Source organism: Ascidiella aspersa, chromosome 8, assembly GCF_963924565.1.
Source record: "Ascidiella aspersa chromosome 8, kaAscAspe10.2, whole genome shotgun sequence".
NCBI lineage: Eukaryota > Metazoa > Chordata > Ascidiacea > Phlebobranchia > Ascidiidae > Ascidiella > Ascidiella aspersa.
The window spans coordinates 4,540,329-4,558,329 of NC_139454.1; the positions used below are offsets into that span (position 1 = coordinate 4,540,329).

Sequence of the window (18,001 nt, forward strand, 5' to 3'; positions counted from 1 at the left end):
CGGAAGTAGGTATCATTTTGAACGTTTTATATAGTATATTCTTTCTACGTGTAACTACAACCCCCAACCATTATTTTAAGCTATTCGAAACGTTAACAAAATGCTACCTACTTCTGTATAATCTTTGATGTTCTCACTACGTCTATTTACAACCTCCAACCAATATGCTCCAAAGATAATATAATCGTGATTTTCTAATTTAGTAAATCAGAACAAAATTTTGCCAATTTTAGTTCTAATTTAATTTGTGGATTGTTAGTGAGCTCTAATTCTAGTTCAAATCTAATTCACATTTTACGAAAAACACTACAACGGCATTTTTAGTCTCTCAGTCGAAACGAAGAATTTGAATTACCACTCTGGTCGGAACGAATTGTAGTGAATATTACAGTGTGGAAGCATAAGCTATGCTGAAACGTGTAAAGTAGCAGAGGAATGTTCACCAAGTTAACATTTTTATGAGAATAAATTGCGATTTAAACTAAATTGATTGTTAATAATGGAATGGAATTCCAGTTCAAATTCTAGTTTATGTTTTAGTTTTCAAGATTTAGTAATTTTAAGTCCAATTCAATTTAAGAAAACTAAAGCGGTGTAATTTTAATTCACATCTAATTTGAAAAAATTGTCATGCTCTACTTTTAATTCTTAATCTAATACTATTAAGCTAAAATAAATCTCGTTCTGCAAGTCTGAATTGCACTAGCATGTTTCACAGTACAAGTCATCAGGCCAACACCGCGCATGTCAAACTGTCTGTTTGATGACACCTTCCTGATTTTGAAGGAAATCTATAAGTTGTATTTATAGTATAGGCCTTAACATTTTGCTATGTTAAATCTAAAATGAAGCAAATCTGAAACGCTAAATACTTGAATTAAGTCGAGTCAAGTCATTTAAAATCAGTTACTAATGTGCCCTTAAGTCAAGTCATTTTGTTCTCTTGTGCCTCAAGCTAAAAAAACACTGGTTAAAAGGGATGCTATATGAAACCTTAATGATACAAATCATGAAAAAGTTGATTTTAACTAAATATTTTACAAGGTTACTTTGCCATTTTTGATGAGGTTTTGTAAAGCTTGTATCTGGTCAAGATGGACTTTTTGTTTGGAATAATTTGATCAAACGTTTTGCTTTTAAAAATTGCCGACGGATTGAAAATTCGTCCAAAAAAGCAAACATAAAACAAAACCCGGTTACGTAAAAGCGTTTTACAATCTTTAATATAAAATTAACAAGTGGATTATATGAACTGTATAGTCGACCGTTTTTGCCTAATTTGCCACTGTAAACTAGAATTGTTAAAAAGCCAAATGTTTTGTTAAAATCATGAGACTTGCTCAAAAAATGAAGTGATCTTCTGCAAGGCTTGAAATAAATAAAAAATTACAAGGATAAGCAGATCAGACAACAGCTTGCCGTAGTAAGAAACTTAAAATCTCATACAGAATTAATATATCGTCGACATTATGTGTTCTGTTGGAGGGCAAGATTCTGTTGTGAATACACATACTAAGCCCACACAGAAGTAGGTATAATTTTGAACATTTCGTATAAACCGTAAGATATTAGCTGGAGGTTGTAGTTAGATGTAGAATGAATATCAAAGCCCTGTTGTTTCGAACGTTCAAATTGATACCTACTACAACCTCCAACCATTATGCTCCACATCAGCTTATAATTGACATTGTGGAGCGTATATTCGACCCAAAGCATCTCCGCTTTTAATCGATGAAGTCGTCACGCTTCATTTGCAGACGAACCGCCCCGCGCTTAATTATTCCGGGTTCATGGCGAATTATTTTTTTAATCGATTTTGAGATTGCAAAGATTGGAGAGTGATTCCGTGTCCCCATAGATGCACATCCAGTGGTGGGATTCAGCCGGTTCGCACCGGTTCTATATAACCGTCGCGCGGAATTTTATGAGATCAGCGAACCGGTTAGCATTACTGGTTACTGCCAATGGATTTTTGCATCTAATTCCATACATTGATTTTTGAGATCCAAGTAGCTTACGTGTTCGTTTTTTTTTTCAATGGTCGCACCTAACGGTCATACATTGTGTTAATTTTCATAATTGTAGTAATTTTTCCTTTGTGATTGTTTGTCGAAAAATTTAAGTACAAGGCAGGAGACGACTGCTGCTTTTTAGTGTGGCTGTTAGCAGTGATGGGATTCAGCCGGTTCGCAGTTCGCAACATTTGCTGGAACCTGGGGTTGCATCCTGTTTTTGCAACTGCTTCAATTATTTCACGGAAAATAGGACTTTTTGTAACAGAACCGGTTGAAATATATTACTTTGGTGATAGAACCGGCTGACAAAAAAATTGAATCCCACCACTGAGCACATCCGTCAAAAGCTAGGATTTTCAGACCTACTTCGCCCTAGGACCACTTCTAAAATATATAGACAGCAGTGATGTAAACAATGTCATTTAGAAGTTTCAAAGTTTCACTTGAATATAATCTATGAAAATTCGCCCGATCTTAAGCAAATTTTTGATTAGGAAACAACAAAAATTATTGTCATATTGCGAACAAGTTGTTTTTTAAGTAGAAATTGTTATTTCGGAATTTTAAAAGTATTCTTTAAACTAAATAAAATACAATTCATTTTTTTCGCTAAACATAAAATATGTCCATCGTATTTAGCAAAAATGGTGCAAATTTAACAAAATAAGCAAAATTTAAACCAAAACCTCCATATTCGTTTTTCAGCTCCGGCAGTCCGGTCTCGAGCCAAGCAGAAGAAACCAGGGTCTGGCGAAAAGTGGGCGGGGCATGGAAAGCGACACACCTCCACAGATCCGAGAGCACGCTGTCTGCCCGCAAGTAACGCCTGACCTCTTGACCCCAGAGCAGCCGTCAATGACCTTTGACCCGCTGCTACTGATTATGATTGCCCAGCAACGGATTTTTTATTGATACTCGAGTTCGGAAAGCCGAGAAATTGGCGAATTTGTTTTTTGGGTTTGTGTTTGGGGCCCGGGATATGATTGAAGAAAATTTTGCGCTGCTTTTATCCCGCGAAAGCGATTTTTCTTTTCAGCATCTAAAAAAAGTTTGTTTTGTGCGTGTGCCGCGAACCATGGGTGTCCGATACTTGGCAGTTTATTCCGATACCGATATGTTTTGCCTGCGTTCTTCAGATCGAATACGATCTGATACCTTGGTTGATTTAAGGTTGAGTTTTTGTGGCCGCTAAAAAATTATAAAAGTCTGCAACTTCTTCATCTGAACACTGACTGCTAATTCCCTTCTGTAGTTGCAGAAGTAGGCTGTAATTTAAGAGCCTGCCTATTAAATTTGAAAGATCGTTTTGGTCCCTTAAAAAACACCTTGAAACAATCACCAGTGATGCCAAATTTTCAGTACTAAACCCAATATCAAAAAATATTTTAAGTTAAAAAAATTTAACAGCTAAATTAGGGAAGTATTTTCCCCCTTGACAAATACGCAAAAAGTGATTCGATTTTAGGACCCTTTAAAAATCGCCCAGCGATACTTACTGTTACCAACCCAAAATTTTAAAGCAAAAAGTTGATGTGACATGCTGCGCTGTGCACCACCACCATGCGGCAGTAAACATTTTTCGTAAAAGTTTAAAAGTTGGGGGTCATATTTGTTTAGTTAAGCATACCTTAAAGAACCTAACAATATTACTATTGACGCTTCGGCGAAGTGCAAGTATCACATGTATTAAAAAAGCGGATTATTTTTGATCGCCAAACATACGTTAAAATACCACTGGGTAAGCCAAACCTTATCAATTTAAATAGTTGTGGAAAATTTTATTGTTTGTCGAACTTCAGTATTTGTCAACCTAAACTTGGATTTCTTCAATTTTATTTAGAAAGGAGCTATTTACCCAGACACCAAGTGGTTTAAATGACATAAAATAACTAACGGGTGCAAGCGTAAAAGAGCGATGCGGGCAAATAGCCATTAGGCACTTCCTGAGGCTATTTACAAGGCTAACAAAGTTTATAAGTATTTACCCATTTTAGTAGTTAAATTTTAAGTAATTTAAATCGATTTCAGAATATATCATGGAAGTTATGCAAAAACTTATCTATATTGAATACTACCACCACCCAAATGCTAACCCCAACCCTAACCCAAATCAATGCATAATCACGTATGGGTGCAAGTGTACAAGATCGATCCGGGTAAATAGCCACTTTTATGTTTTTTACCCTGTCGTGATTTACAACGTTATATAGAAAAAACGAGCGTGCTCCAAGTAACGACGTATACCGGCGCCAATCCCCTTAAAAAATCGACCTCGAATCAATATTATTGCTCACATAATATAAACAAGGCGCCCTCGAAAAACGGCAAACGTTATTAGCTGCTCCGTTGGTCTGTGAAATGCAATTACGCCACGATACCCGCATTCATTATTCGTCGAACCCGGTGCGTTTATGATACGCTGTTAAAGCGAGAAAATCAAAACCGCTCGATCTAATAATATGTTAATGACACCGATCTATTGGCGCCTTCAAAACGAATTCTTTAATGTTTTACTAATGACTGAAATCAGAATACATAGCGTTATCTGGCTGCTTTAAATTCGCCCAAAATTGTTCTATATCAGCCGAGGAACTAGTAAAAATATCAAAGCCCATACAGAAGTAGGTATCATTTTGAACGTTTTGAATAACTCTTGTGATTTATTTGAAACTTTCAAAATGCTACCTACTTAAGTTTGGACTTTGATACTCCTACTACGCCTTGCTACAACCTCCATTACTTACTACGCCTTGCTACAACCTCCATTACTTACTACGCCTTGCTACAACCTCCAGCCATTATGCCCCAACGCTAAGGGACTGCTATGTTGTTTCCCCATCCGATAGCCGATATTTTGAACAGCAAAAAACGCTTTCCGATCCAAAACCACATCATGTTATTTTATGCCTAATAAACAAGCAAAATGTATAAAATTTAAACGTTAAAAATTTACTCTACCGTTGAAAGGTAGAAATCTTTACATTGGATTACAAACCATATAAGTCCTGTACTAACTTGTTATTGGATCGGCTTCGATACGATTCTTAATATCTGTCGAATACCGATACTAACATTTTGGCATTCAGCATAAATACGATATTATCGAGCATCTTCACTATAATTCGTAGAAGCCAAACCCCCTTCATTATTTTATATTTCTTTACGCATCGACTAAAGTTAATGTTGCAAGACGCGAACGTTTTATTGCTTGGTGTTCGCTGCAAGTTTACCTGCGCCATGGTTTTACGACGCGCAAGCAGCATTTCGGCGAGTTATTTTTCCGCGTAAAATCGTGATATTTTTTGCAAAAATCGTTTGAAAATCCCTAATTTCGAGCTCTGTAGATTTTGTAAACTCGCCGCGAGGTTTTTTGCCGCTTGTTTAACTCTGAGATCGCTTTTTTGTATTTTTTGCTCGCAATGTCGCTTGTCGCCTCCGGTTATTCGCGACACGCGACAACCAGCAGCCTAAAACGTTCTTTAAAATTTTCGCGTCTATTTACAATGAAAACCGCATTCGGTTTGACTGTGGTTGAGATTTCCTGTGGTCCTGAAAATTGTGGGTTTACAGCTAGGTCACCTTGTCGAACTCACCTTGAAACTGTATCAATTTTATTTTCACATTTTGGAGACAAATTTTGGACGTTGGAATCATTTTTTTAATCCCTATAAACGTCTGGAAATCAGGTTACATTCTTAACGACAAATTGTAGTGAAATCTTGACAAGCTTTCGCACAACCGTGCTCTATTAAGTCAAATTAGAAATGAAGAAATTCGAAAAAAAAATTAACTTAAAAACTTTATCGGTTACAAATTCCAATATTTGAGACACATTTTGGACATTAAATTCATTCATGTAAAAGTGTAATCCCCTATAAAGTCCCTGTTTTGCCTAACTTTTCAATATTATGTGATTTGTCCAGTTCTTATATAAAATTTTATGCCAAGGTTACATGCTATATTTCCTCATTTTTTTCCCAATATCTTTATTGTTAAGGTTTAATTAAGAACTTTTAAAATTTTGTTGTCAAGGTTAAATATATGTCGTTAAATATTTGGCTGAGATTGTGTTTAATCATTTTTCGACCAATTCGGCATGTTTTTAACCAAGGTCGCTGGAAATGTCATCAAGGTCAAATATTTATTTTGTCCGGTCAATTTTAAGCGCCTAAAACCGGTTTGAACCGGATTTAAGTTGTTTTAGCCATAAAATGCAGCAAATGGCACGGAACATCACAACGGCTTTCAAAATTTAGGAATAAAATCTTGCCAACTTAAAAGATTAATCGATTTTTTGACTAAAAGGAAATTCGAATTTTAATTAGGATGTCAAACGCGCAAAGTTCGCCAGCACAATTGTCAAAATTCGCTGAAAACAACTCCCCTTAATCAATTTTGTTTCTTTGTTAAATTTTCTTGTTTTCATTTATAGCTAATAAAGCATTTGTTGTGATTTTGATTTTTTGATCATGAAATGACTCAATTTAGTTCACACCTGAATAAAATCAAAACCCGAAGTCATCACGAATTGAATTTTTTTTTGCTCCTTATGTCAGAACTTTACCACTTTTCAGTTTACCACATCGCATTAGACTTCCTCGTAAAATCAATAAGGCAAAATTTGACAGCTTTAACAACATTTTTACCTGCGAATAATATTAAAATGTAACGAAATAGGACTTTATTAAATATTAGACTGCAGGCACTTCAAGGTAATAGACGGGTAACATTTATTGTTTGCAGATAAATGTTCAAAGTCTTGTGCTGGATAAGTCAATTAAACCATTTAACCGGCCCATGAAATGAGTTCACTAAATTAAAGGTTGTTTTTGGGGGGTGTTTTACAAGGTTGTTTATTTTTTGCTCACCTTCAACCAATCTATGTTAACTGGCCGAACGTAATTTTTTTGTGTTTTCTTTTTGTAGTCTTGCTAGTTTTTGTAGCGCGTATATAGTGTATACCGTTTGTCGTGATCTTTTATGCTTTCTGTATGCTCGTGTAGTTTACTTGGAACTTTCAACTGTAATTAATGTTTCCCGATATTTTTCACGGTGTGAATTCGATTTCCGAAACTGTATGCAACCGACATTTTTAATTTGCATATTTTTCAAGGCTCTAACGTTAATAGAAAAAAATGAATGTTTTTAAATTAAAAAAAATATCGGGAAACACTAAATTAATCTTTCGTGCGTTTTAGTATTCATCCGCGTGTTGCAAATCGCGATAAGTAGCTCGCTAAAGAGATTACTCCGCGCGCATTCTGCCCTTGTAATTGTAAACTTTTATAATCTAATGTTTAACAAGTCAATCACTTATTCTGTAACAATGCCCCATTGTTCAATTGTAAAGCACTTAGAATAACAACTCAGTTTAAACGTAAACAAACGATGATCAGTATGACTAACCTTAACACTTCAACAAACAGTTCATCAAACGTCAATCCAAATATACATTGGTTGAAATAGCTCAAAATTGCATTTTTTGTCTGTTTTAAATCGGTTGAAAGATTTTCTTGCATCGCTTTTTATTTAATTTAAAGTATATCTTGATGTGCCCTTGCAGTAACTAGAAAAATCTGCACTTTCAATTGCTTTTTTATTCGGATTAATGTTGTGCTTTATTTTTTAAAAGAAAAAAAGCTTGCCTGCAGCTTGTAAAGCTAACAAATGAATTTTTTAACAGTTTCACAATCAAATTCGAGTGTATTTTAAATTTTGAAGATTTTCTGGTTTTTTTTTCGAAAAAATGGCAAATTTGGTCGCTAGGAGCGCCCGCAAGCAGGGTGTTTGTTTAAGGTTTCTATGTGATCGTGTTTTTTTCTTTTATCAATTTTGCAGTTTCGTCCATTTTTACGTACTAAACTCAACGGATGACATCACGCTTTTGCGCCCCTTCCTGACTGCAGTTGCCACCCCACGTTTTTAAATTGTCCCCCAGTTTGCAACCCCCCCTATGACGTCAAGGGTTTTCTTCTGCCGTTGTTTTATGTGGAATTATACACGATTTTATGTCAAACTTTGCTTTCTGTTAGTTGTTTTAAGAAGAGGTTAAGGTTGGCAGTCTAACACGTGCAGGAGTTTGGCCTCTAGTTTGCTAGTGAATTGCTCAGCTCATGATCCCCCAACTGCTGATGTCCATTATTTTTTTATTACGCGATAAAGTTCAACAGCAGAAGAAAAGACGCAAGAAAGATAAAAGATAGATTGCAATTAATAAGAAGCGACAGATATATTTTTTAAGACTGGCTCATTTAACTAGAAAGGTTACGGTGTTACGAAATTGTTATTTCCCAGCGCAATATGGTATTCTGATTTTTGTTACGGTTTTTACCGTGTTCTTGAACTTAAATAAGGCAAAGTTTTGGCGTATTTACATCGATAAATCACAAAGCGAGCAGGAACATTTAACGGCACGATGGGCCCAAACAATTCTCAGGTTTCGCTAGACGCTTAAGCGCAAATTGTTTGTTTGAAAGCAACACCAAATTGAAAAGTATACTTCGTACAAAGCGCTTTTAATTGTTATCTGACAACTCTGCCAGGGGGCCGAGTACAAAGAACGGCATATCAGTTATAGAATGTTAAGGGACTCCCAGTCTGAATTGCGCAAGCTATATTACCCATTGGATTTATTTTTTAGACCTGTAACTATAGACAGAATGCCAGATGTTCATGTACTTGTAAAGCTGTTCTATACAACAATCCGCTTAAAAACATGGCATTTAAAATGCAACACAACTAAACATGGTAATTCGCTTTGCTAAATTTATTATATTTCACAAAGTTGTCTGGTAAACCTGTTAAATACCGCCGTGGTTCTGTATATTTGTAAAAATAAAAATCGTATTTTTTATTGTGTGGACTGTAAATTAAAACAATGGATTATATACAAATTTTGTAATTCAACAAACACAAAAATAAATTATTTTTTTGTTTTACAAGGTTGTTTATTTTTGCTCACCTTCAACCAATCTATGTTAACTGGCCGAACGTAATTTTTTTGTGTTTTCTTTCTGTAGTCTTGCTAGTTTTTGTAGCGCGTATATAGTGTATACCGTTTGTCGTGATCTTTTATGCTTTCTGTATGCTCGTGTAGTTTACTTGGAACTTTCAACTGTAATTAATGTTCCCCGATATTTTTTCACGGCGTGAATTCGATTTCCGAAACTGTATGCAACCGACATTTTTAATTTGCATATTTTTCAAGGCTTTAACGTTAATAGAAAAAATGAATTTTTTTAAATTAAAAAAATTATCGATTTTAAAGCTGTCAATTAATCGAAGGATTGTGGGTCGAATATTGCTTAATTCAGTGACTTCAAATACGCCATGAGCTAATGACGTTTGACGATCAAGATCAAGCTATTTCCATATTCGGCCATCAAAAATATGTCACTGCCCTTCAAAAACACTTTTCTTATGTTTGAAGCACACTTACCATCTTTTAATTAGACCAAAACAAAATTCATAGTATTTTAATTTCAGAATTTTGCAAGGTATGGAGTAATCAACTGATGTCGACGATTTAATCTGATAAACTTTTAGGTTTCGGTCATTTTAAACAAACAGTCTTGTATCCTTATAGTACCAAAACAGTGATGGTATGTCTTCCAGGGTCACTAAGGACGAAACAAAATTGGTAATATTGGCAAATAATCAACAACTTTTTGTAGTTATTCGTTAAACAGTATGTCATTTTAAATTGCGGCACAGCAGCCCCCAAAAAATCAGTTTAGTTTTTAAAGAGACTTACAATTCAACCGATCTGGCGTAATTGAATGGTTTCAAACAATTAAAAACATACTTTTTGGACTTTAGGCCTATAGGAGTAGATAGCTGCTGTTTTATTGGTGGGTGAACTTTCTTTAAGTTAGACAAAAAAGGCAACTTTGCTCAGCCGTGTACAGAGATGCGATTTTCAAAGTTGCCAAAAATTCAATTGGGCAAAAAACGAACACAGCGATTTATTTTATACGTTGTGTTTAGGACTTTGATTTTAAAAACAGAGTCGTTTATTCATTTCAATTAGGATAATTTTTGTGGTGGCGTTATGTTTTAGTATAATTAAATTAAATTATCCGATTTTTATTATGTTTATGACTGATACACATATCCATAAATGTGTGGCACAGCCATTCCTTGGCCAATAGATAACCATATATCCACCCGATCTGCCTGGAAAGCCCCCCCAAAAAAAGTTTTAACTGATTCAAAATCATCCAACTAAAGTTGCCAGATCAGCTCCAATAATAATCTGCTATTAAAAACGGAAAAAATAACTTGGGGGAATTGGATTAGTCTACCGCAGTGGTCAAAGTGTGTATGCATGTTGCTCCTCGCACGAAATTACCTTGTGCTTAAAATGGAACATAAAAACTGTGTGTTAAAAAGGCACCGCAGCTTATTTTAAGCAACAGAAATTGGCAGCAAATCAGTAATCTGTTTATGTACTTACAAAGTTTGTATAATTATAAAAGCAAACCGGTTCATGCTATTTTTAATTTCTATAATTTGCTGTTTAATCTCTTATTTATCTAAGATTTGAAGTAATGATCATTCGGTATGTTAAATAAAATATGCGGGGTTTTAACTTTAAATTTTAATATCTCCCATTTATCAATGTTTGTTTTTTGCCAAACCAAAGAGTCAAGTCATTTAACAATACATTTTTAAAGAAAAAAGTAATCACCCTACAGTACTTATTCATAACTGTGAAAGTGGTGCACAGTATTTGTGGGACGTGCCGCTTTGAAAATACACATGTTGGTCTTAAGTTCTTAACAGTACATAACAGCATAAAAGCCTGCTATACCAGCTTCAAGCTCCCGATGTTGTTCGCTTTCATTGTCTTATAAATGTCTTTTTGAATTTTGATGTTCTCCTATAGCTGCAACTTTATACCGAACATAGGTGTTTGTGAAAGCTCACATTACACAAATATATTCGATTACAAAAGTTTCTTGGATAAACAGGTTTCATTCAACTCAAAACACACTTAACAATACATGTTATTCGGTTGCCAAGGGTGAAAGCAAGGAAAATATCCGACAGAGTCGCATACTGCTCACATTGTTGTAAGCCCAACTTGTCGCAGACGCTTAGGAGTTTTTTAGTTTTGTGCATTCAGCATATTAGTAAGGAGAAGTCATTATTAATAATTTGCAAAACTAGTTTAAGGAAAATTCAACTAAACTGGTTATCTGTAAATGCGTAATTAAAACAATACCCCTTAGTTTTATTTGATTAAAAACTATATATATATGTTTACACAATGAATATGACCCGTAGCCATACTTAGGACAACGTTTTTAGAGTTTTTCAACGGTTTAACCGTTAAAATTATTTTTTTATCCTTTTACCTGTAGCGTTTCATCAGTATCTGCTTTGTTTATATTGAAAATGAACGATCGCCCGGATTCGCCGAAGTCTCACTACCGCGGTTATTTGGTTCATCCCAGCGAGTCAGTAAAGGTTGAAATATGGTTTGGCCAACATCATAACCAAGATTGGAGCTATAAATGTCCTGATAAAATAGAGCCTGATCACAGTTTTTTCATTAAAGTTGGTGAAGAGGATGAGGTGTACCTTCTGTATGTGCGAAGCAAAAACATTATAGATGTTACCAAGATTACTAATTCTTGCATTGAAATATCCTACGTATTTACCAACGAGACAAGCAGTTTTATGACAGATTTGGGTGATATCCAAATTAAAGCACACCATAAAACAAATTTCAGTGGTGAGCTACACGGTCACCGATATGTTGTCAAAGGTAATCTGCGTAGTGATGAGAAACGAGCCTTCCCCGTCGGTTATTTGACTTCACAGTCTCTTTTCAAAAGCAAGGAATTCGAAAAAGTGCGAGACGAATTGGAGCAAGCTCACCCAGATTTAAAAGAATTAGTTTACCCCAGAAACTCTAACCCCTCCCTTACCTTTACCGAAGGCATAGCTAATTTTGCAAAGTATTTGTTCCGGAAATAATAACTTCGTAATTTCAGGAGCTCGACCAGACTATAAACTACTAATACCAAATGTTGTTTTATTTTTCAAAACTGTGTATAGCCAAATGCAAGTAAAATATTATTTTTTCCTTGATTATTAATAAAAGCTGTGAATATTAGCTGATATAGAAACGTATCTGGGATTTTGTTATAGTGGAGGCCATAGCCGCCCCCACTCTGGAGTTTCAAAATGCTATTATTATTATTGTTTATAAGTTTTCATATTGCTTTTCAGTTTTACTAACTATTTAAAGAAATAATATTGATTTGTACATAAATTTTTACTGATATAAAATCGTATGTACAGTTTAATTACATAGATAGTAAAGTTGAAATATGTGTACATATTCATATTGTCTATTTCATATTGTCCCCCCCCCCCCTTTTCTGCGGGCACAAATGGTGGAAGTAAGTCGTAACATGGCGTCAAAAATTTAATAATAACTGCATTATCGCGACAAGATTATACTTTATAAAGTAGGCCTACAAAGAAACGATCTACGTCCAAGCTAGTAAAAACTTTTCTAAATCCATCGGGCCTTCAGAAAAGGCTATTACCTGTACAAGTCAATTTTGTTTTAGATCGCAATGTTCAACTTACTACATTTCTTACATGTAATTTCCAATGTTCCTTCTTGTGAATTGACATAATTTTTTATGTGTTTTGCACGGGCTTGTACAGTTTTTGCGAAAAGTAAAACAATTAAAAAAACTTTTCTTATATGTGAAGTTATGCTCATTCTCACTCTTTATTTTTTTTTATACCTGTTATTCATCAGCTTTACATTTCCTTATGGTCTTTTGGTGGCTTTACTTGCCAACAAGGGCATAGCGAAATGGTACATGTTATATTTTCTTTTTTCGTTAGTAGAGATTTATCACAGTTGTTTATAACACTTTCATATATCTGAAATTAGCGTACCGTGACCTTAGAACCACGTTGTTCCTGTTTAATGTAAATAAACAACGACTTGTACAACTTTGTCTGTCACAATATTAAAGCAATTAAGGCGGGATCGCATTTGATCACAACGGCGTTTGCAACACCAAAATAAAAGAACGGCGCGGCAACTATTCGTGAAAAAATTGATCCAAGCATTAAAACCAAAAGTCGTAAATTATTTAAAAAAAGGCTACACATCCTACCCTGTATTAGGTACCGGTCACAAAATAAGCAGCAGCTCTTAATGAATAAGCAAGTCAACCTGTAAAAATCAGGGAGAACCAATATGTTAGAAGCTCAAATTAAAAACTTTTTCAAGCCAAAACTGCAACGCGATCCATTCGTATTAAAAGTGAGAAAAGTACATGGATGTGCCCCATGCCGATACGGCAGCAATAAAAGTGTAGAACAAGTGCTATTGTCTTACGGTCCTCACTATATGAAAACATCAGCGGTAAGATTACACGGCACTCGTTTCACCGCGATTAATTGCGTCTGCCCTTTAAATGCTAGCTTTCAAAATCGCCATTGTTTTTCACCAGGGCTGTGGAATCGGAACCAGACTCGGGATCCGCTTAAAATTACTTGAGCAGTCCGACGTGCGCTTTTGCCGTAGCAAGATCGAAATCAAGCATAGGAATAAAAATACTATAACTACATGGAAGATGTACTTAGCACGGCTTTTTACCCTAAGTTTAATTAACCGCTGGGGTATGCTTTTTAACAAAGTGGGTAAATTTGGCAGAGACGAAATACAGCGTTTCCACTGACAACCATTCTTTGTTTGGCAAAGTTTAAACAACATTGTTTTAACCATTGGCCGTATATGAAGAATCTTGTATTGTTGTTGACGAAAGGGTTCAATTTTGACAAGATAAAACAAAACAGAAACCGCACAATAAACATCGTCCAGACTGACTGCTATATTGTACGATTTTTAACCCTGTGAATGAATTTGCTGTACAAATCCAAGTGGACATATTAAGTATTTCTTGGTGTCCTATTCACATAGTTTCAAGTCGGAGTCGGACTGGGCGTTATTTGCTCGGTCTTGGTTCGACCCAAGTTTTAAACCGACTCGGCAGCCACGTTTGTTTTGTAAACCTCTTCTAGTTGTGTTATGTAGTGTTGTAATGACTTTAGTCATGACTTAAATGCACTTAAGTCGCGATTTTCAAATAACTCGCCTTGACTTTATTCTTTTGGACAAAATGACCTAAAAAATTGATTTATTTATCTTAAGTTTTGCACGTAAAACATTTTATTTGCAATATGTTGGGTTTTTGTTATTTTATATTAGATTTATTACTAATTGGACTAATTTATTATTTTAAATACTTTAACTTTAATTTTTTTGGACAAGGCCTTGACTTGGAATTAAATAGCTATAATTATGACTTGACTAGGACTTTATTTTCAAATTACCTGACTGGTACTTGAGTCATTTCAAAAATGACTTGTTCACAACACTGTTGTTATAGCAAACCCTGGAATGCGGGCGTCCACAATCTTTTTGGTTCGGTGAGCCAAAACTTGTAGTCCTATGCTCATAATGAATGTTTTTGTGTGCTCGTTATCGCATATTTGCTGTGCTAAAAGATATAAAAAAAAACTAATCAGAAAAAGTCGGTTGTAAAGTTAACCAAATTAGTGCTAAAATTTAACTTCTAGGTTAGCTAGTACGTTTCTCTGCTCATGACCTTCAGCCGATGTCCATTTCTTTTTTTTCTTTTTTTTTCTTTTTTTTTATTTATATAACGATACAATAAAACGGGTGCAAAAGAAAAAAAGAGGTGAGATAAAACACATTTGTCAGAAAGCGACGATTTAGCAGGGAGGCATTAAAATACAGCTGGTGATTCGGGGCTTGTTTGTACTGAGCTTTAAATAGCCCTGTTCACTTGCAGAGAAAATCATATATTTCTTTATTTCTATTAGCGATAAGATATTCCAATTTCCAAACCGATTTGGCCATACTGAGGAGCATATTTGGCACGTATTTGGTTTACTTACGACGGTAAATAACAAAACGCGCACACAACAACAAACAATTCAAAAGGGTTTCAAAACCGATGTCCATTTTTCAGCCACCGGAACGGCTTCCGTATGGACCGCCGTTCTCCGGCTCATAAGTATTTGCACGCAGGATTGCAGTTATTAACTAAAAGAAGTTAAACAGCCTTTAACCGGTTCGAATTGAGCGGTACGAAGCTAGAAAAGATAAAACCACAAGAACTGCAAATAAAACACTCTAACTCAATATTTTGAATTATCGGAAATTTTGGCGTATTATTTCAGGCGATAAATTTACAAGGAAAAGTTAAGACTTCCTCCAAACGCGTACTTCAAACTGAAACTTCATTCTTGATCTAGAGCAGGGCTACTCTACTGGCGGACCGCGGTCCGAATGCGGACCTTTTCAGTGTTGAATTCGAACCTAATCTGCCTCGGTATTTTACTTATAAATGCGATTTGATGAGTTTTAGCTTGGCAAACAATTACTGCTGTTCATCGAAAATCCCTTTCTAGTAACGAACATTACATCATTTTCAGTTGAAGCAAAGGACAAATGTAAATATACCTCAATACATTTTATAAATTAAATTATTTCATGAGAGTTATAACTAGCCTAAGCAAACTTAAACTTTTGTTATTGGACCTCTGCTAAAACTAGTTGAGTGGCACTTTGGCAGTCGCGGCCCATAGTAGTTAGCAGTCGCGGCCCATAGTAGTGTTTTACATTCGGCATTTTTTCACGCATTGGTATTTACGAGTCATTTGTCCGTTTCTAGATATTTTTTTTGTTTCTGCAGGAAAAAGGGTTATGTCAAGGGCCCTTAATGTTTTTCGCCTAACACTTTAGGATTGCACCGGCCCGGACAGAATGGCCTTTTTCTTTTGCTGTACATCGCATTCTGTAGTTCTCGTTTATATGCTGAACGCAGTAAATATCTCGCCTTAGTTTCCTAATAACCCGCGTCAGTTTGTACATTTAACAGAGCTGTCGATTTAACAAGTCTGCTAAAGATGGAAAAATCAATTACTTCTAAAACGTCCGCTGCAAGATTTGGCCATATTAGTAGAAGAAAATCTCACTACCATGGCTACCTTTTGCACCCCAAAGAATCAATAGATATAACGATTTCGTTTGGTGGCAAAAAGATTCCGTGGCGCAAGAACTGCACTACCAAGAAACAACCTGACTATAATTTCAACATTGAGGTTGCCCTAAACGACGAGGTCTATCTTATGTACATCTACGACACGGAGTGCATGGATATTGTCAAGGTCACCAAAGATCAGACCGAAATCACTTACTTTTTTACTAACAGGAGAAAAAGTATTCCTCACTTGCTAGCTAACGGCACCAATATTGTGTGCAATTACAAGTCGCAAGTACACACAAAAGACGGGGACCGCAATGTCATTTTAAAAGGGGATTTGTACGGCGGAAGTCTGTTTCATTCAGAAGGTGCAACTATTCCTGAATATTGTATCTTCACAACTCGGCGATATCACGAAGTTCGGCCCAACCTGGAAATGGCTCACCCACAACTGAAAAGGTTGGATTACCAAAGGAAAGACCCCCAGAGGCCTTCTAACTGTCGCATTTCATGAGCTGTCTTTCACAAAAACAGTTCCGTAGTGGTATATCTTCTCGTAGCTGATGTAGCGCTTGTGTGCACGTTAGTGGTGTTCTTGCTTTATTCGCTCGTGTGATATGTATAAAAGAAATGTTAACATAAAACGTTACTGAATAAAAAAATATTTGTGCTCGAATAATATTGTGTCATGGTCAAAATACTTTCTTAGGGACAAAAAGACAGCAGACATTTTAAAGCGGGTCTCGATGTTTAGTTGTTTCGCAACTTAAATGTTCTGTTTTTAGGCTGATTATTGTATAGAACAGCTTTATAACACCTCTGACATTCCATCCATAGTTATAGGTCTACAAATAAATACAATTGTTTTTATTGCTTTCAGACTGGGGGTTACCAATTTAGACTTGGAATTACCCTCATATTCTATAGCTGGTATGCCGTTCTTTGTACTCCTTTGTGGGGCTCGAGTTAAAGTTGGTTGAACTTATATTGCTAATTTAATAGAAAAGCGTTCTAATGGACGCTTTTTTTTTACTACACTCAGGTTGCGTGACTAACCACGAGCCAACCACAATAGACTTTTTATAAAATGTATTGAGGTATAAATTGAATTGAATGAATTGACAATAGACTACAGGTGGAATTGTAATAATTAGAATTGTTTTAATTGATGAAAGAACGACCAGTTTCAAACTATAGACCAGCGGAGCAAGTTAGCACAAACATTAAGCACAGAGGTCGGCAACCTACGGCCAGCGGGGATTATTTTTTATTTTTTATTTTCGGCAATGTAATAAAAACCTGCAAAACATTTAAAAGAAACAGCGGTTTACCAAAAAAAAAATCGCGCTCGCTTCGCTCGCCAGCTGCACCCCAACCTGAAACGGTTCACAAACACTGAGATAGATTAACTATTAAGGTTATCGAGTTTCCAGTTTTATGATATTATAAGTAGTTTTATTATACTTTTCATTAGTAGTATGGATGACGACATGTGGACTCGAATTTTAAACCAAACAAACGTGGGGAAACACTTTACTGCCCCTGTAAATGTAATTAAACACGTTTTTAGGTGCAAAAAATATCCGAGGCCCGCCTGATTCACGGTTGTTCTAACATTTCTTAGTTAATATTTTGTGCGGCCCGCAAATACCTTTCTGAGTTTGGTTTTGGCCCGCAACTAGAAAAAGGTTGCCGACAAAGCAAATGCCACTTACAAATATATCAAGGCTGTTTACAGTCAGCAGTCGATAAATCAGAATGTTAGTTTTCAAACAGATTGCACATCTTAAATACACGCTGATTAACATTTAACACTAGGCTGAGTTTGACATTGCTTCGATAACAAAAATGCGAAACACAATAAATCTGTCACAACACACCAGTGTTGTGATGACTTAAGTCAATGACTTGACTTCACTTAAGTCACTGTTTTCA

The 18,001-nt window shown here is 35.5% G+C and overlaps 1 protein-coding gene across 3 annotated transcripts in view; it reads left to right on the forward strand.

Annotated features, from left to right (window-relative positions):
- Nucleotides 1-8,025, forward strand: part of LOC146135266 (calcium/calmodulin-dependent protein kinase type II delta chain-like) — a 30,596-nt gene extending 22,571 nt beyond the window's left edge. For all 3 annotated transcript variants that reach the window (XM_083396001.1, XM_083396002.1, XM_083396003.1), the window contains one exon: nucleotides 2,721-8,025. In XM_083396001.1, coding sequence (XP_083252127.1) covers nucleotides 2,721-2,838 — 118 coding nt within the window. In that variant the 3' untranslated portion in view covers nucleotides 2,839-8,025. The remainder of the gene's footprint in view (nucleotides 1-2,720) is intronic.
- Nucleotides 8,026-18,001: the final 9,976 nt, after the last annotated feature.